We start from the raw sequence: 22,500 nt of genomic DNA, 5'->3' as shown, positions 1-22,500 counted from the left end.
GAGGGTCATTCAAGGCAAAGCCATGAGAGATATGTGCGCTGAGGACACAAATGATCTTTGGAAATGAGTGGATGGAAGAGGATAGGGGGAAAACCAAGAGACTAAAGGGCCGAATATAGTCCTGCAACTGTGTCCTGCGTCGGTGTCCAGCGCATGCGGTGCGTCACGAGAACTGCGTCATCAACGTGACATACTGGGTGTCGTGTGTCTCCCAACATATGAGGCCACGCATCAATGACGCACATCTTTGACATACGGTAAATGTCCACTGAGGAGCATACCACTTGCTTAAGAATACTGACCTAAGATCTCTGATCTGATTTTGACCACTGGTTCTGCACTGGTCTAGCTGTGAGACCCTGAATTTCCCATGCTGATTAAACTGCAATCTGAATTTAGTTAGTAGAACTCAAACCATGAAATAAGTACAACATATAAATACACAGTAACTAGAAAATATAAACATAAGACCAACATACATTTCTGTATTTATTTAGGGCCAACTTACTTTCCTGCTTGAGATGTTTTTTTTTGTTTTTTCCCCCCCCATTACATAAACATGCATATATCATAACTAATTTAAGTCAAATGCTAACCACCAATTACACAACCTCGCTGTAATTAGCTACACACTTTCCTGAAGTTGTGCAGATGTACAGGTAGGATGGAAAGCAAGAAATTACTACGACTCCCTAGGCTACATGTCGCTGTTAAGTTAAATTCTTAACAAACTAGAACATATATTTTAATTCTGTTTCAACCTTCATGGAGTAAACATGTATGACTCCTCCCTGGCCAAGCTTTTACAGCTTTCAAGTCTAACATCTTTGTGTAAATCGAATTTGAACGGAGAGAATAGAAAAGTGCCAGTTCTCCTCTACTCTTGCGTAGTAAACAAAAGGAATGTTGGAACATTGCGCTCCCCAACACAAACGCGAAAGGTAGGGTTTGCTTCGTCTTTTGATGATAAGTTTTGAAGTTTCGTTTCGAAAACCTTGAATCCATAAAAGATGGTTCCTCACATTACACATCACAACATTACACAGTATGTGCACACATGTGCAGGCCAATGTTTCATAGATTTTGCGGTGTTTTGCGGTGATGACGGTGACAAGACCCGCGGTTGGCGTCACAAGACCGCAGTAATGCGGTTACTGTCCCAGCCCTATGTATAGGTAATGCAGTCTCTGTAAAAGTAGTGCAATACTGTATAATACAATTTTGAATCATTTAATGTTGCTGCTATTGTGCAAACTGATAATGCACAATAGTGGTCCCTTTTATTAAATACAGTATATTTATATATGCTTGATAAAAACCAATCTCTTTAGGATGGCCTTTGCAAACCTATGACATTGCATCTATTTATTTTATTTATTGAAGTTTGATGCTTATCTGTTTTAAACTTTCTGGTGACCTGCTTTTATTATTATTTTGTGCATTTTATTGTGTACTGCAAAGCACTTTTTGATTTTATCTGTGAAAAGCGCTATACAAATAAAATACTTACTTGTCATTATTGTACACTATTACTCATTATGAACACAACTAGTGGAGACTCACCGGGTACAGCAGACCTCCGGGCTGTAGGCTTGGGTCTGCCAGCAGAGGTGCGGAGGGCAGGGAGGCAGGCTCTCCGAGTGGACTAAGCGGAGCAAAACATCCCCCCCTGGTCGACTCTGGGCCAACCATGTCTTTTTTCTGCCAATCCAAAGCATGCAGCCACATTAGGAACAAAGCCACCTCAACACACACACCAAGTTCATGTAACACGTTTAACACGTTTAGACTTATTATAGGGTAATGGTCTGTCCCATGACTACCTTTTGAGGGTTGGCAATGCCGTTGGAATACTGGCATAAACAAAATAAAACATGATTAAAGTTGTCTTAGGATGTATGTGTATCGCTGCATATAAAAAGATGGTTCTGATACTGAAGAGGAGCATTGGAACAATTTCATGAATTAAAATGCATGAAGGAAAATCCATTATTAGTAACCACTAGAGCTTGTGTTCATGTGGGCTTGTGTGTGTGTGTGTGTGTGTGTGTGTGTCAAGTCAAGTCACTTTTATTTATATTGTGTGTGTGTGTGTGTGTGTGTGTGTTGATCAAAGCGTTATTGCGTAATACCGCTGCAAACATATAATTACCGCTGTCAATGGCAACGGGTTTTGTGCTTCTGATACGTCTTTCATATCACTACGCAAGGACTGGAACTTCATTCAAACGTGAAAGCAGACGGTTGATCAGCTGTGTTCTAAAGAATGTTTGATTCAAGTTCAGCAGCGTGTGTTGTTGCAAACTATTTGTTTCTCAGCAAATGCCACGATGAACGGTAACAAATAGGCTAGGCTATGTAGACTAAAGTCATATCGTGGGAAGTTTATTATTTCGTTTTGGCAAGTAGCCGTATAATAAGCGGGATAATGTATAGAACGCCAGTCATTATGGGAAAATAAGTCCCTTCAGGGCGGTTCGCCGTGTGTGTGTGTGTGTGTGTGTGTGTGTGTGTGTGTGTCAAGTCAATTCACTTTTATTTATATTGTGTGTGTGTGTGTGTGTGTGTGTGTGTGTGTCTGTGTGTTGATCAAAGCATTATTGTAGGGGATTACACATAATTATTATGCGGCTCTTCACAATGCTAGTGGAACGCTCCATTGACTTGAATGGGATTTCCCAACGTTCTATGGTAAAATAAATTAATGTAATTACGCTGCAAACATATAATTACCGCTGTCAATGGCAACAGGTTTTGTGCTTCTGATACGTCTTTCATATCACTACGCAAGGACTGGAACTTCATTCAAACGTGAAAGCAGACGGTTGATCAGCTGTGTTCTAAAGAATGTTTGATTCAAGTTCAGCAGCGTGTGTTGTTGCAAACTATTTGTTTCTCAGCAAATGCCACGATGAACGGTCACAAATAGGCTATGCTATGTAGGCTAAAGTCATATCGTGGGGAGTTTATTATTTCGTTTTGGCAAGTAGCCGTATAATAAGTGGATCGCCCTGTCGGGACTTATTTTCCCAATAATGACCGGCGTTCTATACATTATCCCTTACCTAATGACTATCAATAATTAAGCAGCAGCTGTCTGGATATCGATTTCAAGTCTGCTTCATTTCCATCCACTGAAGAAATACAAACTCATGTACAAACGTTCCACTGACTCATTCATTACTGCTGACCAATATTACTATTTGGTCTTTGGCTTCGGACAGGACCATCTGGCTGGACCCAAGTTCAGTGTTCTCTTCCTAACACTACCAAAACCAGCTGCTGGTCGTGTGGTGTCCAGGGGAAGGGCCCTTTGGCCTCAATCTTTTCCTGACAGTCTGATTCCCTGGTCCCCGTCCTTTCCTGATGGACGGTATGACTAAGGATCACACGCTCTGGACTTGGTCTGTTGCAAGCTCTATTTATATTTCATCATGTTTTAGTTTTTGTTTCTTTGAGGGATTAATTTGTTAGTCGTCCATCCCTGTCTTCATCATTAATCTGTTTTAAGTGGATTTCCATGCTTCATTTATTTTCTCCTTCAAAGGCTGTTGTTCAGCCAGTGGTGCTGCAAGCCCAGAGAACACTGTTCCTTTGCTCCCAGTTGGATTCACTGAACCGCTTTTAATGCTGTTTTCAGTCAACCTTGCTCCACAAAAAAAACATGGGCTCAGTTGAGGCATTTAGAGGCAAGGAAGACGCAAGGTATGGACCTGTAATGTGAAATTGTTTAACCGAAACAAAAAGAAGCATGCACAATTTATCTTAAAAAAACACACACTACGCACACCCACCTGGGACCAAAGGTTCAGCAAAGGCAGTTTGTGTTCTCCAGACTGCAGACACAAGGCTGAGATCTACCGTGCAGAGAGTGATTTTTAAGGATGGAGCCAGTGTTCTTTAGCCTGGTTTAAACCAAACTCATTCACTAGCATCATAGCATGGTGACGGGCGTAGACATAGTGTTAACTTTGAAATCATTGGTCCAGTCAATCCTTTGATCAAGGATTCCAAACGTTACTTCCTACTTAGCTTAAAGGCGCTCTAAGCAATGTTGGGTAACGTCCCTTCTGTTAACATTCAAACCAAACTGAGAGCTCGCTACTCCCTCCCCCTCCGTCCCGTGCAATTGAAACTCCTAAACAGACATCTTGTCAGCAGGGGCGCCTTAATACCACCTGAGGCCCCTGGGCTACATGTTTTTAAGCCCCCAAGTGACTAATATCAGTAATGTTATTCAGCTAGTTGTCATTTCAAAGAAATTACACTTCTCCATTTACAATGTTACCAGCTAGGCGGCTAGCTAACTCACTAGCAACCGGGCAGTAATTGACAGCAGCATGGTCTGATATTAAGTTCTTTTTTTTACAAATCCGAACACTAAAAAATTACAATATTTGGGTTAAAATGATAGCAAAGGTTATGACAAAACTTTCCAAAAAAACTTCAACAAATCCATAGAGACATAATGACCAATTTATTGGTAACATTCCACAAGTCTCCCATTGACATTAATGCAGCAAGGGCTTACTCTGGTCTGCGTAAAGGGGGATTCCCCCCTCTCTCTTGCAATAATCGAAGGCGGAAATTGTCGAACATTTGCGCCTTTCGCTCCGTTTTAACCCTCTCTGATAGTATCTCCCTGAAAAGAGATCAAGGTGGGTGTGGCCAGGTTACGTTTTCTTGGCCCTGGACTCTGAACTGTAGCTAGTCTAAAACTGGTGGGTTGTCTACACATGTTGTCTTGTATTGTTCAGGGGCCGTATTCACAAAGAATTTTTAAGGCTAAAAGTAGCTCCTAACTGGCGAATTTAGGAGTAACTCCTAAAAATAATGGGCGTGTCACTGCTAACTTTAGGACTCCTAATTTTTTTTGCTAAAAGTAATTCACGAAGCATTTTAGACCTAAAAGTAGCACCTAAGTCTAGGACAGCTTAAAAGAAGTTGAGAGGACTCCTAACTCACTATTCACAAACCGCTTTTTGTGGCATTTTGCGTCGTTTTGAAATCCTATGAGGCTACAGGAGCTTCCAATCGCGAGGGAACAATTTTGCATTGTAGGCATAACTAAGGGATGCAATAACACCACCAACAACCAAAACTACTCATTGTCAACATGTAAATTAAATGTAATGTCTCATTGTAAATCAAATTAAAATATTCTCCTCAGAGGCCATTTCATTTGGCAAGACCATGTATGACTTATGTTAAAGAGAGCTTATTCTGTAAAACAAGGACAAGTTGCTGTATCTGGAAAACCAAAGCTTTCCCTAGCCCAACCATACATATAAACATCATGTTTCCTACCTCATCATCTCATTCTTGTGTCTCATGAGGATAGACTCATTTATAGATTTTATATTGTGGGTTGATGTTAGATTTAAAATGACAACCTTGATGGGCAACATAGTCTTTAAATAGCCTTTGTAAATCTATCTGCCTGAACACACACACACACACACACACACACACACACACACACACACACACACACACACACACACACACACAGTGCTAGTGCTTATGTAACACAGAGTAGGGGAATGTGGTGACAATTACAGATACCATTTTGCCTGTTCTATGAAAAGCAAAACCCATCTGGTTAAATTCAATAAACCCTTGGCACTGAAGTTACAAGACAAGTACAGAGATATCAAACACAGATCTCTCTCTCTCTCACACACACACACACACACACTAGACATACATGAATGGAAAACCATCTAAGAAGACCACAGCAGTCCAAACACTGTCACTTATTATGTTGTTCTCTCTCTCCCTCCCTTTGTCTCTGTCTTTCTCCCTCTCCCTTTTCCTGCTCTCTTATTTAACCTGCCCATACATTTAAACTACACATACTCATCGTGTTAACTTCTTTTCACTCTGCTCTGATGGATGCTTTTACTTTGCAAATGTAGCTTTATTTCTTCTTCTTTCCTGCTCACTTATTATTTCCTTTCTTCTTTTCTTTTTTGCTCGTTTTCCTTCCCTCTCTCCCTCCCTTCCTCCTCTCCCACAGTCTCTCTTAATGTAATCTAGCCATTACGTTAGTTAACTTGTTTCAGCGGAGACATGATGACTGCAGATACAATCTCTTCGTCCTCGGCGACATTTACAATTCTGGTTTTTGCCCGGAGGTTAGAAGCGTTGCCAGAGTCTTCTTTATTCTCCCTGTCTGCGTGTCTGTCTGCCTGTATGCCTGTTTTGTCCCTTTGCCAACCGTCCCAGAAACACAGGGCACTCTTGGAAAACCATAGATCACTCAACTGGCATGAAAATGCAATGAGCTTGCACACAACGCAGGCACTGCAATGCGTGATGTATGGTCATTATGTGCATAACACTGCAGACTAAACACACACTTGTGAATACTCACCAATGCACAAAACACACACAGACAGGCTAAAGATGTAACAGTATGAAAATGTAACATGACGATTATAGTGACCAAAATGATCATGGTTATCGATATAATCGCAGTAGTCCTGCATGCACAATAGAAACTAAACTGAGTCAACAGAATAGAATAGTGTCTTGTTATAAAAGTGGTGAGGCTCCATTAAGACCAGTGGGGTCCCTTTTTCACTCTGTGCATGTTGGTGCAAAGGGAGAGGGAAAAGGCATACGCAAAACTAATAGGAGTTAGATGGGCTGGCGACTGTGGTAAAATTAGTGAATTACTGGTTACTAAATAAAGCTGCAACTCCTTTGATTGAAGCTGTGTCTTGTGTGTGCCGGGTGCTCACAATTATAGCCTGCCATAAGGGAGAGCCAGGTCAATTTAAACACTTTTTAATTAAACATAATTTACAAAGAGATTGTGCCACACTGAAAGCTAATATTTAGTCACTAGCAACCTACATCTGTCCTCTGTCAAATATAGTTGCATTTTCAGCTCTGAACAAAACCGTTCAGGAATTATTTAAACAAAACTGGAACGTGCGTGATGTTTCATTCATCCCTCCTGGTTGGGATGAATGAAATAGGCAAGGGACAAGAAAAACATGCAGTTTAAACTACAATGTAACCTTCTGATAATTTAGATATGTTACAACATCGTAAATGAATGACGGTCACAAGTTGTCTTTAGCTGTAGCCTAGTAGATGCCATGAGTGTTTATCAGAAAAAAACTTCCAAGATGCAGTAGACAGCTGTATGCATTCATATCAGACAAAACGTAAAAAGTTAAAATGCTCAAAACTGTTATGCTTCTTTGTGTTTGGAGTCATCCTGAAATATGATCCCTAAAGTCCACTCAGTCTACACTTCTAAGTCCTATCACTCCGCAGCTCTAAGTCCACTCAGTGAACAGCTCTACTGTAAGTCCTCTCCTGTCTATGTGTACCAAAGGACCTAATGGCTCTTTCCCTCTCCCCTTCTCTCTCTTTCTGTGCATCTCTCGCTGTCTTGCTCTATCTCTACAATTTATTTCTCTCTTCCAAACAGCACCTCAGCATCCACAATCTCTCTCTCTCTCTCTCTCTCTCTCTCTCTCTCTTCTCCTCATGCATCTTCTCTCATCTGTTTCCTTGTCTCCCGTTGCCACCGCACTGCTTCTACACTCTCCTGGGTGTAACTCATCCATAAGGAGGTCGAGGGACTCTTTATGGCTGCTTCCTGGCAGGTTTGTCTTGTTGTGTTGCAGTTTAGTACTTAAATGTGAAATGTGGACTTGCTCTGCTGGGAGCACTTAACCAATCAATTCATGGCTTTTACAACAATAAATCTCTGTAGTCTACCACTGCTAGTTTGCTGTCCAAACATATGCACACATACACATGTACACATGCGTGCACACACACACACACACACACAAACATACACACACACACAATATTTTTCAACAAAATACTAGGAAACACATCTTGTAACCACTTCAATAGGCTTCAGTGAGCCTCCATTGGGGTGGTGGTAGGGTAGCTAGTGAGGTAGTAAATGGCTGCCTAGTGAAAGGTTTACAGCACGCCTGGCACATCCTGTCTCTTGCCTCCTCCTGTACTTCATTCTCTTTTACGATTCCCTGTTACAGGAATGGATGGTATTTTCATGAGCACCTGTGTATGTATATGTGTGTGAGGGGTGTGTGTGTAAATGTGTGTGTGTGTGTGTGTGTGTGTGTGTGTGTGTGTGGAGGGGGAGGGGTATTGTAGGAATGGGAGTGCATGTGTATCATGCTTGTGTTGTTTGTTTGTTTGCATCATGCTTTGCGTGCCTAGGTATTTACGTTCACTCTGCATGCAATCTAAATGTGTATGTGTGGTGTGTGTGTTTTGTGTGTGAGTGGGGTAGCGGGGTGGTTGTGTATGTGTGTGTGTGTGTGTGTGTGTGTGTGTGTGTGAGGGCACGGGGGTTATGTGTGTGCATTGTGGGAATGAGACTGCATGTGCATATGCTTGTGTTGTTGTGTTTGTACAAATGTTCACTCTAATTATGTGTGTGGTGTGTAATGTGTGTGTGTGTGTGTGTTTGTCTGTTGTGTGTGCGCTACATAAATGCATTAAGCCTGTATATGTGGCCACCCCTACTTGTTTTTCTGTGTGTGTGTGTGTGTGTGTGTGTGTGTGTGAGAGAGAGAGAGAGAGAGAGAGAGAGAGAGAGAGAGAGAGAGAGAGAGAGAGAGAGAGAGAGAGAGAGAGAGAGAGAGATCCTGTCTGAGCTCAGTGTGTCTAACCCCCCCCTTCACACATGTGTGCATACACCTTTTGACCTGTATGATATGCACCCAGAATACGTGCAAAACCACTTCCCCTCGAAAAAAAGGTCCTGATTTCATTTGAAATTCACTTATTTTCCAATATATCTAATGAGTTCTGCATGAGGTGCATTACAACATGGTCTCTGAGCCAAGTACACGTGCCACATAAACAAAGACTAATTTCCCCCGAGAGTATTATTTATAAATTGTTGCAGATTTGTCAAACATCCTCAGCCAAATGCTACCAATAGTTGTTTCCATGATACACAGCACAAAAAACTGTTTGCAAAAGCCATTTGAAATAGCTTTGATCATCAAGCACCTTCCTAATTCTTATCATAGTTCTGCTAAAGAAACTGCTGATAAATAAAAAACAAATAAATTTGGTTTTGACTTTGACAACACGCAGATTTACTTAGCCCTGTGGCTTAATAACCTCCACCAGATGGATTGCTTCGCATTTGCTCAGCATATCCACCTGGGAATGTTCCGTTGAAGAACTTTTGGGAGGGGGCAAAAATACTGGTTAGCTGATTGGATAAACCATCGTTCTATCACCACCTATGTTTGTGATATATGGGCCTAATCAACCAATCAGATCAACGAAGCGTATGACTTACTAACAGAGCGTCGACGAAAATAAAACCACAAGCTAGGCTACCCTTCACCTAAACCCACCTCAAAACCAACGCTGATTGGCCGTTCGTTTAGCGAAAGGCTCCAAATTTTCTCCATCGCAAATAGCCAGTCTGATCTGCAAATAAAATAAAAACGGAGCTCGCGAGATCAAGATGGTCTCACAAGGCTAGTGGCTTAAAGCAAAGGATTAAAATCCTGGTTTCTTAATTGACAGCGATCTATCAAATATATTGCCAGGTATTATGTCAAAACACAATTCTAAAAAACTAAATTGTGCCTTTATCTCAAGCAGGGTTGATTACTGCAGTGGGCTTTTCACAGGTCTTCCTTAAAAGACCACCAAACAGCTTAAAGATACAACATGCATCAGCTAAAGTTCCAGTAATTCACAGGATCGACCTTAAAGTACTACTGCTTGTTTAGATATTACTGTAAATGGGAGGAGACCAAATTGCCTCTCGGACATGACTCAACACCTCCAGACCTCTTAGATCACAATAGAAATATTTGTTGGTGAAACAAGCAGTGAGAACTAAACATGATGAAAAAGCTTTTAATTGCTCTGGAAACAACGTCCAGATGACATCAAAAATGCTTCAACTGAGGCCAATTCCAACTCTAGACTTAACATGAAATTGTTCTCAGATGCTTTCTGCTGATCAAATGCTTTTTGCTTTTAATCAGATGCATGTTATGTTGTATGTCTTTTAATTATTCAATTGTATCAAGTTGTTTTAAAGTTATTGTCCTTTTATGCATTTATTTAGCATGATTTCATTTTTGCCTTTGTTTTATGCAACTGTAAAGCACACTGGGTTGCCTCTGTGTATGGAATGTGCTATATACTGCAAATCAACTCTCCTTGATAAATCAGCCTTGCCTTGATAAACAACTATGACCATTAAATGATTCATCCCCTGAGTGAGTAGCCTCGTGAGACCATCCTGATCTCGCGAGCTTTCAAGGTTTCACTCGCAGATCAGTCTGGCAACTTTTCGGAGCAGTTCACCAAACGAACGTCTAATCAGCGTTGGCTTTGAGGCGGGTTGAGGTGTGACGCAACGAACAACATGACGGCATCCACAGATGAGATGAGCATAGCTATTATATCGCGCAAGTTTTATTCAAATTAGAAAGTATTCCTGGGTAAGCTGTGACCCTATGAGTCTCAGCCATGCAGCTGGGAGGAATGAACGACACAGACATCTTCCACGGCCGATTCCAGTTCATAATGGAGGAATATACTTTCTTCAGAAGTGTAGGGCCTACCGTGAAAACTTGATGGGAATTGTCGTTGATTAGGTTCATGTCACATACAAATGGTAAGTTAAAACATCTTAACGTTAGTTACGTTACCTAACTTAATTGTATGTTAACCGAAGGCATTAGAAGAACACTTTGTTCATCTAATTGGTTGATTTGGCCTGTCGATAACCACCAAAGGTGGTGATAGGCAGATGGTTTATCCAATCAGCTAACCAGTATTTCCGCCCCTTCCCAAAAGTTCTTCAATGAAAAGTTCCCAGATGGATATGGGGAGCAAATCCATCTGGCGGAGTCAGGTTACTGAGTGAGAGGATGCCACCAGAAAGCTTATGGAGACATTGTGGCATGGACAGTAGATAAAAAAGAAGTTGATCTTGTGACGTGAGTTGGACTTAGTTAGCTGGAGTTAGCTGCAAGTGAAGACAAGTCACATCCCATCTTGATGTTCTTTTCCCCTGTAATTTGTGTTTGACATGAACATTTGGTGCAGCATTTCAGTGCACTGGGCTTTTATCTAATGAGGGCTTGTTTGATCGATTGGTTTCTCAGGAAATGGCTGTGTGCGTGTTTGTGGGCACAGGCTTTGCACTCACCAGGTCCTTAATGCTTCCCAGCACAGCGGTGGTCATAATGGCCAGCACGAAAGCTAGCAGGTTGAGGCTGGTCAGCAACCACATGCACACGTAGAGAGACAGCACCTCCTGGCAGCTCTGCACCCCCACAAACTCATAGTAGTTGTTCAGGTAGCCTCCACTGCAAAGCAAGACACACCAACTCAGTTATTCAGGCACGAACTACTACTGCAGAGCAAAGCAATACCCACCAACTCAGAGTAGCTATTCAAGAAATGACCATTGCTGCAAAGCAAAGCAAAACTCCACCGTAGAAACATGGAGAGTCAATGACACAGAGGTAACTAACATCATAATTCGCCTTATTCACCCGGCTGCCATAACAAGGCTGAGGGGTACACTTGTCATTACACCTCAGTCCAGCAGATGGTGGTGGTAATGCACTCCGTTTGCAACTGCCAAAAAAAGCTCACCGATTAAAGAAGAAGGGTTCACTGGCCTGTTCTTCTTCTTCAGTGAATTGTTTTTTAGCAGTTTGCAAATGGAGTGCATTACCACCACCATCTGCTGGACTGAGGTGTAATGGCAAGTGTACCCCTCAGACTCGTAATGGCCGCCGGGTGAATAAGGCGAATAGGACAACCAGCTCCAATTCACAGAAAGTCGATTTCTCAGTCGATTTGAAATTATACATTATATCTATGTATAAATAACTATATTAAGAAAGGTATAAGTGTGGTCACAGTTCGGCTGTGGCATGGAGCACGCAAACAGTGAGGCAGAAGACAATGGTAAAGTGGCTAGTGGACAGACAAGACATGGAGGTGGTGAAGAGGCAGACAGACTATGCGGAGAAGTCTATTTCTCCTCTTCCCTTAAGTGATGCATTGAACAGTTCAATGGCCCTGGGGATGAATGACTTCCTCAGTCTGTCTGTTGTGCAAGGCAGTGAGCGAAGTCTCCAGCTGATCAGGCTCTTCTGCTTAACAATAGTGCTGTGGAGTGGATGACACTCATTGTCCAAGATGTTGATCAGTTTGTTCAGGGTCCTTTTGTCAGATATTGAAGTGATGCACTCCAGTTCAGCTCCCACTACAGAGCCAGCTTTCCTTACCAGCCTGTCAAGTCGCCCCGCATCCTTCTTCTTTGTGCTTCCTCCTCAACATACCACTGCATAGAAGAGGACGCTGGCAACAACAGACTGGTAGAACATCCTGAGGAGCTTGCTGCACACATTGAAGGAGCCTCCTCAGGAAGTACAGCCTGCTCTGCCCTTTCTTGTAGAGTGCGTCAGTGTTGGCTGACCAGTCCAGTTTATTGTCCAGGTGGAGACCCAGGTACTTGTAGGTGCTTACCACCTCGACATTGACCCCATCAATGGAGACTGGTAGAGTGGGCTTAGACCTGCGGAAATCCACCACCATCTCCTTGGTCTTTGAAGTGTTGAGTTGGAGATGATTGATTTTGCACCATTGCAAGTCCTCCACCAGGGTCCTATACTCCTCCTCCTGCCCGTTCCTGATACACCCCAAAATTGCAGTATCGTCTGAAAACTTCTGCATGTGGCATGACTCAGTGTTGTAGCAGAAGTCAGATGTCTACAAGGTGAACAGGACTGGAGAGAGCACAGTTCCCTGTGGCGCTCCGGTGCTGCTGATCACAGTGTCAGAGAGACAGTTCTTCAGTCTGACGAACTGTGGTCGCTCCGTCAGGTAATCTGTGATCCAGGTTACCAGGTGAGCGTCCACACCCATCTGCAAGAGGTTGTCTCCCAGTATTTAAAACTTGTCTCCTCTCAAGTTAGAAAGTGTAATAAGACCAACGGAAAATGAAAACGTGGCTATTTTCTACATTACATTACATTACATTACATTACATTACATTTGGCTGACGCTTTTTAACCAAAGCGACTAACAACATGGTAAACAGTAAGTTTTAGAACAATTCTCACAATTTTAGGACAGTTTAAAAAAAACATTAGAGTACAGTAAGAGTAAGTGCGTCGGTAAGTGCTGTTTTTAACAGTTACTTGTCAGTTTAAAAAGGCTGGTGAGTGCTAGGATCAGTAAGACTTGTTGTAAGTGTTGCTATGAGAGTAGATGTTCTCTAAAGAGCTGGGTCTTCAGGAGTTTTTTGAAAGTGGAAAAGGATGTCCCTGCCCTTGTAGGAACTGGCAGTGTGTTCCACCAACGAGGAACAACAGATGAGAAAAGTTTGGATTGGCTTGAGCGTACCGGTGGTAGAGCTAGTCGTTCGTCAGAGGAGCGCAGCGGTCTGGAGGTAGTGTAAGTCTGTATGAGGGCATTCAAGTAGGTGGGAGCAGAACCGGAGACTACTTTGTAGGCAAGCGTTAGAGACTTGAATTTGATGCGGGCCGCCATAGGTAGCCAGTGTAGCTGGATGAGCAGCGGGGTAACATGTGCCCTTTTGGGTTGGTTGTAGACCAGGCGCGCCGCCGCGTTCTGGATCATCTGAAGTGGTTTCACTGCGCAGGCTGGGAGACCTGTCAGGAGGGCATTGCAGTAGTCGAGTCGTGAGATGACTATTGCCTGAACCAGGAGTTGGGTAGCATCTTGAGTCAAGTAAGTCCTGATTTTCCGTATGTTGTAGAGTGCAAAACGGCATGACCGGGCGACTGAGGCAACATGATCCGAGAAGTTTAGTTGGTTGTCAAGAACAACTCCTAGATTTCTTGCAGTCCTGGTCGGTGAAACAGACAGGGAGTCAAATTTGATGTTGATGTCGTGGTGTATGGTAGGTTTAGCTGGGATGACCAGCAGTTCAGTCTTTGAGAGGTTCAGCTGGAGGTGGTGTGCCTTCATCCATGTAGCTATGTCTGAAAGGCAATCCGAGATCCGTGCTGAAACCAGGGGGTCGTCAGGTGGAAAGGACAGATAGAGCTGTGTGTCGTCTGCATAGCAGTGGTATGAGAAGCCGTGCGAACGGATAATCTGTCCCAAGGAGGTGGTGTAGATAGCAAAGAGGAGGGGGCCCAGCACTGAGCCCTGGGGGACCCCTGTGGTGAGATGGTGAGGTGCGGATAGCTGACCAAGCCATGATACGTTAAATGAGCGTCCTGTGAGGTAGGATTCAAACCAGGAGAGAGCAGAACCGGAGATTCCCATGTCAGCGAGTATAGAGAGAAGGATACGGTGATTAACCGTGTCAAAGGCAGCTGATAAGTCAAGCAGAATGAGTACTGATGACCGAGCGGTCGCCCTGGCTTCTTTTAAGGCTTCTGTTACAGACAGCAGAGCCGTTTCGGTAGAGTGGCCGCTTTTGAACCCAGACTGATTTGGATCCAGAAGGTTGTTCTGTGAAAGGAAGTCAGAGACCTGTTTGGAGACTGCTCGTTCAATGCCTTTGGATAGGAAAGGCAGTAGTGAGACAGGGCGGTAGTTCTCGACTTGAGCAGGGTTGAGAGAAGCTTTCTTAAGTAACGGTGTTACCCGGGCCATTTTGAACGCTGTTGGAAATGTGCCGGAGGTTAGCGAGGCATTGATCACATGTGTGATAGCTGGAGCGATGGTCGGGCTGATGGACTGAAGTAGGCTCGTAGGTATAGGGTCCAGCGAGCATGTGGTAGGACGGCTGCATGTCAGGAGTTCTAGGCTGATTTGACATGGAACTATACTCTCATTCAGGCGTAATAATCCAGTCACTAACTAATTCGTCTGCTGCAGCTCAACCTTGTTGCTGGAAGTTAGCCTACGGGGACTATTTTCAGGTGCTGCATGATATCATTGTGCTGCTGCGCCCATTGTGTTCCTTGATTATTACGATTAAAAATCAATTGTTTAACTCAGAGGGAGGTGGAAAATGAGTGTAATTCCCCAAATGGTGGAATATCCTTTTAAGTCATGCATTGTACAGGTTCTCTGTTGAATAGTCCCTCCCTCCAAAAGAACTAGGCATTAGTTCATTACTCGAGTCATTACATACAAAAGTGTTGAACCAGTTGTCATATGTAATCTGTCAACCATTTATTTTACACTGCACTACTGTATCTGGTCTTTTTTCCTGTATGGCAATGACAGTCTGAACACAAAATGCAAAAGTACTGCAAAAAATACTGTAAAAATACACAGTAAATATGAATCCGGTCTGATGTGCAGCTTTTACAGTTGAAATGGATATACGCCAAACAGGAAAATTACAGACTGCAGAAAATGCTTACAGAGTATACTGTTATATTGACAACATGGCCAAGCATTTTGACTATTTTGTTTATAACAATGATAAAGGAACTTGTCACTTTGATGCCACTAACATGTTGATTGCCAAAAGTATTTGCTGTTGAGACATAAACAAAGCATTTTGACTTAGTTACACGTTTTTGCAGGTAATCCACTGTGGTACAATTTGCAAGTTATTTCGAGAAATGCAACTGTTGTGCAAACCAGAAATAAGCTTTTGTGCAAGACCATTTGAATAAGACTGCACTTAAATGTTAAAAAAAGATGCTTAGGAAATATTTAGCAGATGCTTTTGTCCGGAGTGACTTCAAAAACATTAAGGCTAAAAAATGTATAATGTAAACATAGGACAAAAAAATTGTTTAAACAATGCACCAAAAATCGCATATGGCATTTGATTGGTGTTGGATCTATGACGCTGGATGAGATGTATGGATGGGGCCCTTTCAAGTGTCTGCTCTGAGTCTGTTATGACAAGGTCCTCCGAGCCTTTGAAATCGTCTGCTTCCAGTAATGGGCCATGAGATGCAGTAAATCCAAGTTTTTCCAAGTGTTATATATGTATAAGATAACAGAAGTACAGGCCAAAACCCATTAGCATTTTACAGCCATTTCTAAGGAAGACAGGGGAGGTAGGGTCCAATCGTACATGGAGTTTGGCCTTATATGGCAGACTTTGTGTGGAGCTGTTTGCACAAACTCTGAGAAAATTTATTAACTCTTTAGAAAATGACAAAAACTGGAGGCAGATTAATGAATGAAACTGTATAATTATTACATTGTTTTTTTTTTTTACTTACTTTTCAGGTTAGCAGTCAAACATCCAGGTGTGGTATGTTTGAAATAGAGAGAGAGGGAAAGAGAGAGAGAGAGAGGAAGAAACCATGACAAAAAGGCAAAGAGAGAGAGAGAGAGAGAGAGAGAGAGAGAGAGAGAGAGAGAGAGAGAGAAAGTGAAACAAACAGACAGAGAGAGAAAATGAGTGAAGGCTAATTTATTGTTCAGCAGACAAGTGTTTAGAGACTGGGTGGGTGGGTGGGTTCACATTAGCCAGCGGCAAGTGGCAGGTTTCCTATTGTCCTCTATGGTTCGGCAGCGGAACGGTGGCAATGCTGGCGTAACGTGCTAGCGTTGAACTTGGTTCAACTTTCAAAGCGCAAGAGCGTATTCAATTGACAAACAGTTGGTGTTGCTTAGGAACTAGCTAATGTGATGTCCGCCTAAATGTATGTCTGCTGGGGTGTCATGGAGTTTGTCACATACATTAAAAAAATTAAATGGTGCAGACATTGTCACACGCTCTGATTGGATAGCAACTCAAACTTATACTCAAACAAACTTATTGATTTCTATTGTGTGTCCCTGTGGTCAAGGAGTATGTAATAGACACTACTTCACTTTCTACTAGACAAGTTGTCTCTGAGGCTAGACTATGGCAGACTACAGCTCTGCAACATCTGTTAGCAACAGTTTGTTTTTGCCAAGCAACTCTTGTAGCGTGAACTGTAACTTGAGAGTGTTAAACACAGAGAGAGAGAAAGAGATAGAAAAAGAGAGAGAGAGATAGAGAAAGAGAGATGCATAGAGAGAGAGGGATGCAGAGAAAGAGAGAGAGAGAAAAAAACAGAGAAAGAGAAAGAGAGATACCCAGAACTTTAGACACTCACTTGGCACAGTCGTAGAGGTCACAGCAGTAGCAGGTCCCACTGCGCACCTTCATGCTGCACGTCTCCATCAGGCCCTGGCATGGAACCTGTGGAGACACTGAGTGAGTAAATACTGACCACACCAACCAACACCTCCACCTCGTCCTGTGCGTAACCTCCACCCAAATCAACAACTACAATAACAAGATGAATTTCCATGTGAGGGAACAATAAAGAATCTATTCTACTACAACAACAACTTTTATATATTTATATAGCATTTATATAGCGCTTTATCAAGACTCCCAAAGTGCTTTACAGTGAAGGGGAAACCTTGCTAACCACCTTGGTTGTTATGGTTCAGGCTCCAGCAGAATTCAGTTCTGTGGACATGAGATTGACCGCAGCGGACTACACAAAACACAAGAAAAGATAGATGCTGTGGTTGGGGCACCACAGCCACAGAATGTGACGCAGCTAAGATCATTCATGGGACTGATCAACTACTATCGCCGATTCCTCCCCAACCTCGCCTCAGTCCTGCAGCCCCTCAATCAACTGCTAGAAAAGAACAGGAAGTGGTGTTGGACAAGACTGTTGGACAAGTGTGAGGACGCGTTCCGAGAAGCAAAACGACTCATCACGTCAGAACAAGTACTGATACACTACGACCCCAAACTTCCAGTCAAGCTAGCGTGCGATGCCTCGCCGTACGGTCTAGGGGCCGTTCTTTCACATGTTCTACAGGATGGATCAGAGAGGCCTGTGGCGTTTGCTTCTAGGACATTGAACAGGGCAGAAAATAACTATTTACAGATTGACTAAGAAGCATTGGCACTTGTTTGGGGAATCAAGAAGTTCCACACATACAGTACCTGTATGGAAGAAGTTTTACACTAGTGACAGACCACCAGCCATTGCTGTCCATTTTCAGTCCACAGAAAGGCATCCCAGCAATGACGGCTGCCAGGCTACAGCGTTATGCACTCTTCTTGTCTGGACATGTGTATGATATTGAATATAAACAGACCTCACAACACACGAATGCTGATGGACTATCGAGACTGCCGTTAGCCAAGAACCAGACCGAGCGCGTGGGCGCAGTGGAGGTGTTCCATGCAGCACAGCTGGAAGCGTTACCGTTGACCAGCGTGGTGGTAAACCGGGAGACAAGACGAGACCCAATCTTATCAGAAGTATATGAATATACTATGACTGGCTGGCCAACCATTTGCAGCAAGGAGGTAATGCCATACCTACAGAGAAAAGAAGAAATAACCACACATCAGGGATGCTTGTTATGGGGCGTGAGAGTGATTATACCTAAGAAATGCCAGAGGCAAGTGCTACAGCAAATACATGAGGGCCATGTGGGCACAGTAAAAATGAAACTACTGGCCCGTAGCCACTTCTGGTGGCCCAGAGTGGATGAACAACTGGAAATGATGACCAAGAACTGCAGTGGCTGCTTAGAGACTCGCAACATGCCTCCTCCGGTCCCGGTCCATCCCTGGGAGTGGCCAACGGAACCTGTATACATGTAGATTATGCGGGACCCTTTGAGGAACACAACTTTTTGGTGATCATAGATGCACATTCTAAGTGGCCAGAGGTTTTTTGCACAAAATCTCAGACATCAGCTCAAACCATTGAGTGCTTGAGAACAGTCTTTGGACTTCCTCTTCAACTGGTAAGCGACAACGCACAAAAGTTTGCTAGTGACGAATTTGCACAATTCATGGCAGTGAACGGGACACACACACACAACCTCTGCTCCGTTCCACCCAGCCACAAATGGGCTGGCGGAGAGGTTTGTACAGACCCTTAAACAGGGACTCCAAGCATCCAAACGGGATGGAGGAACAATGCAGACGAGACTATCTCGGTTCTTGGCATCATACAGGAACACGCCATATCCACAGAGAACACGAAACCCACCAGACAGATTAAGTCTGTAGGCCATATGTTAGTGATTGTGGTCAACCAGTCATTTTTGATAGTTACATTCTGTGCTTGTTTGGAAGCAGGTAGGTTGTGAATATCTGCATTATTTGTTTTCTTTTCTATACAACGTAGATTGTAGAAGGGAGGAGTGTTATGGTTCAGGCTCCTGCAATAGCCTCTCTGTTGGTAGGCTATGATTCTTTGTATGGTGCGTCTTACGTTATACGTATGTAATGTTTGCAATGGTTCTCAGTAAAAGCCCATGAAGAGATCTCCGTGTTTTATTAAGCCCAAACACTAGCTAAGACACTACATTGGTGATGCATGTGCCAGACCGTTCACCACAAACTAGCTTGAGGCGGAGAGCAAGTTGAATGAATCACACCTCCAGCTATAAGTAAGTGAATACTGACCACCAACCCAGACCTCTTCCATCTCCACACGTTCACCACCTCCACCCGATTCCCCCAGCTAGCTACCAACCCTAACCCCACACAAGGATCTTCCTCTTGACCTGTAAAAGAACCCTATAGGACCCTGGTAAGTACTCTCACATCCACAGTTCAAATTATAGGAGTGATTGGGAGATCTGACCCCCCCATTTACGACCTGGACCCCCCCAAAAGAGATAAACACAACAGTATGGGGGGGGATTGCAATGTTCAATATAGCTGCAAGCGGCCATGATGGGCCCAAGCATGTGTGGCTCCGCGACCCGTGCCATTTCGGAAACCAACAATGCACTCACATGTGGTGTGAATGTCAATGAACATATCTGATGTGTGTGCAATTTGTTTTGGCAAGTTTTATACATTGGAAACACTCACTTCCTGTTTGGTGTGATGTGGGTGACTGTGACGATGATATATGTAGGTTGCAATGATGTGCTTCTTTGTGTCTGTGTGTGTTTTGACTAGTGACATCAACTAGAATGTTTTTTTTGTGTCAGCCTGTGTATCTATGTGTGTGTGTGTTTTCAATGTACAGGCAGGTCAGTGTTATTGTGTGTTTGTGTGTGTGTGTGTGTGTGTGTGTGTGTGAGACAGAGAGAGAGAGAGAGAGAGAGAGAGAGAGAGAGAGAGAGAGAGAGAGAGAGAGAGAGAGAGAGAGAGAGAGAGAGAGAGAGAGAGTGTGTGTGTATGGTGTGTGTTTTTTGACTGGTCATGCTAATAACAATGTCTTTTTTGTGTGTCAGATTCTGTGTGTGTGTATCTCTCTCTCTCTCTGTGTGTGTGTGTGTGTGTGTGTGTGTTTGTGTGTATGTGAGTGTGTGTGTTCCAGTGTAGATGTGTGAAGTCAGGACACTAGTAAGTTGACGTGTACTTAAACTGAATTAATCTACTGAATCTAATGTCAATATCCAAAATAAATGAAAAACTCCTTCTATTGCTTAGTGGCGCTATACCACACATTAATTAGGCATGTGAATAACATCATAATAATAATATCCAATATTTTTATCCAATAAAATTGATCATGTGCACAAAATTTCAATTACCTCACTTCCTGTGGGTGTGGCTAATGCCATGTATATACAAAAGGCTATGGAGTCCCTGGGCCAAGCCTACTGTAGTAACGACTGACGTGTGTACCAAATTTCATGAGTTTTCAACCATAGGAACCACCTCAAAAAAGGCAAAGTAAGGACCCATGAAAAAAAGAAAATAATAATCCGTCTTGGCCCTGTGCACCGTCGGTGCTCGGGCCCTAAATATATTGTTATGTAATGTAAATTGCATTTCTGTCCCTCCCAAACTGCGTTAAAATAGTGTGTTTAGCAGCCGGAAATCCAAAATTTCCCTGGGGGAGAAACTCCCGGACCCCCACTAATATCGTCTCTTAGAATACTTCAAAAGTCCCTGTCGTGTATTGGTTCTTTTACTGCTAAATCTTGTCAGTCTAACTGTCTACTGTAGGCTATTCATCCTCTATTGATGTACGTGAATACCTGGGTGTGTGTTGATGTAGCCTACCTTAATTATTTCAGAAGTGTATTACACTCTTGACCCCCCCCCCCCCCAGATTGGCGTAGTGCTATTCAAACTCTGCTCACATCAACACATCAACATGATCCTGCATGTTGCAAAACATACAATCTAACATCAGGCATCTAAGGCAGGGCAGATGTTGTGAATGTCATGCATTTAGAGTTGCAAATCAAGGGTTCAAAGCCTGCTGGAGTCCCCATGGGAGAATGAAGGAAGACCATAAAATCCGTTTCTGAACACTGTCTTCTGACAATCGGCGTGAAGATCACTACATTTGGGGCTGAGTGGCTTTTATGTTTCCAAACTTAGCCTCAGGATGTTCTGATTAGCAAGACTATGTGCTTTCTAACAAATACTTTGTGTTTACTGTTTACTCACACACAGACATGTGTATGCAACCGCACACCCCCACACACTCGAGCACGCTAACACACACACACGCACAAACACATAAAGACACACTCACTCTCTCTCACACACACATAGACAAACACCACACACACACACACACACACACACACATATACACACCTGTCTTTTTCGTAAACCGACATTATAAACAATTCAAGTGAGGTTTACTTTTTAAGTTCAATGCTGATTTTCTCTTTATGCTGTTGTAATGTGTTTTATAACTCATGGGGGAATAAGAGGTGAAAAATTCACATTGGTATAAAAGTCGACCTTAATGAGAACCATTTTGCATTGGCTATATTCTGAAGTATGTTTTATGGAGAAGCTGGTAGAATTTGCTGAAATACATTGCCAAGACACCAAACAAATGATTTCATAATGACTAATTATACATTCATAAAAGTTTTATCACAAATTAAACTCCTGTCCAACTCGTTTGTGAAAAAGTACTCACCAGCTGCACAAGGCGAAACAATCAAGAGAAAAAAGCAGGGTCTTTGCACAGAGAGCAATCTGCTCACAATCAGTCTTGAATGTGTGATGGCTCTGTGCTCAATCAGACCCCATAGGTGGAGACAGATTAGGAGACCCCGGAGGCTTCCTTCACTCGCTACACTCCTCTAAACTGCTCCGTGTGTGTGTTTGTGTGTGTCAGTGTGTGTGCGTGCATTTCCCTATGTACACCCATTGTTTTTGACAGTGTGATCTGCCAGGTCCACCTGTCCTAATGATGTACCTGTAAGAGTGACAGGGCATGACTTACCGACGCATAGTAATTCTCATAGATGAAGCTGTTCCCACTGGTGTAAAACTGGCATCGTCCCGCTTTCAGTGGTCGAATGTCCTGAGAGGTAAACAAAGTTGGTCAGTAACACACACACACAAAAGAGAGAGAGAGAGAGAACCTTACAACTGTGCCTTAAAGGACAGCAAGTACCATCAGAGTGAGATTATACCACAGCTTTGGTCTTATTGAATGTTATACTCCAATGACAATAAATACTAGTTTCTGATAGGTTGGAAGGTGTTTTGCTGATCACTGTTCTATCAACGATCTGTATTGCACAATGCATTGCACAAAAAAGAGGAAGAACATTCCAGGAAACGAGCGTCAGGTTGTGGTTCTTGGGAAACTCTCTCAA

The 22,500-nt window shown here is 43.0% G+C and overlaps 1 protein-coding gene across 5 annotated transcripts in view; it reads right to left on the bottom strand.

Annotated features, from left to right (window-relative positions):
• LOC121684282 (transmembrane protein 255B) overlaps positions 1 to 22,500 on the bottom strand; it is an 84,169-nt gene that overhangs the window by 2,313 nt on the left and 59,356 nt on the right. For 4 of the 5 annotated variants that reach the window (XM_042064267.1, XM_042064268.1, XM_042064266.1 and 1 more), the window contains 4 exons: positions 22,122 to 22,202; positions 17,037 to 17,122; positions 11,195 to 11,354; positions 1,564 to 1,701 (listed from right to left, as the gene is read on the bottom strand). In XM_042064267.1, the coding sequence (XP_041920201.1) occupies positions 1,564 to 1,701; positions 11,195 to 11,354; positions 17,037 to 17,122; positions 22,122 to 22,202 (465 nt within the window). The remainder of the gene's footprint in view (positions 1 to 1,563; positions 1,702 to 11,194; positions 11,355 to 17,036; positions 17,123 to 22,121; positions 22,203 to 22,500) is intronic. The other variant, XM_042064269.1, reaches the window with a different exon arrangement.

The sequence above is a fragment of the Alosa sapidissima genome, chromosome 15 (genome assembly GCF_018492685.1).
Source record: "Alosa sapidissima isolate fAloSap1 chromosome 15, fAloSap1.pri, whole genome shotgun sequence".
NCBI classification, from domain to species: domain Eukaryota; kingdom Metazoa; phylum Chordata; class Actinopteri; order Clupeiformes; family Clupeidae; genus Alosa; species Alosa sapidissima.
This window is presented reverse-complemented; position numbering and strand designations above follow the sequence as displayed.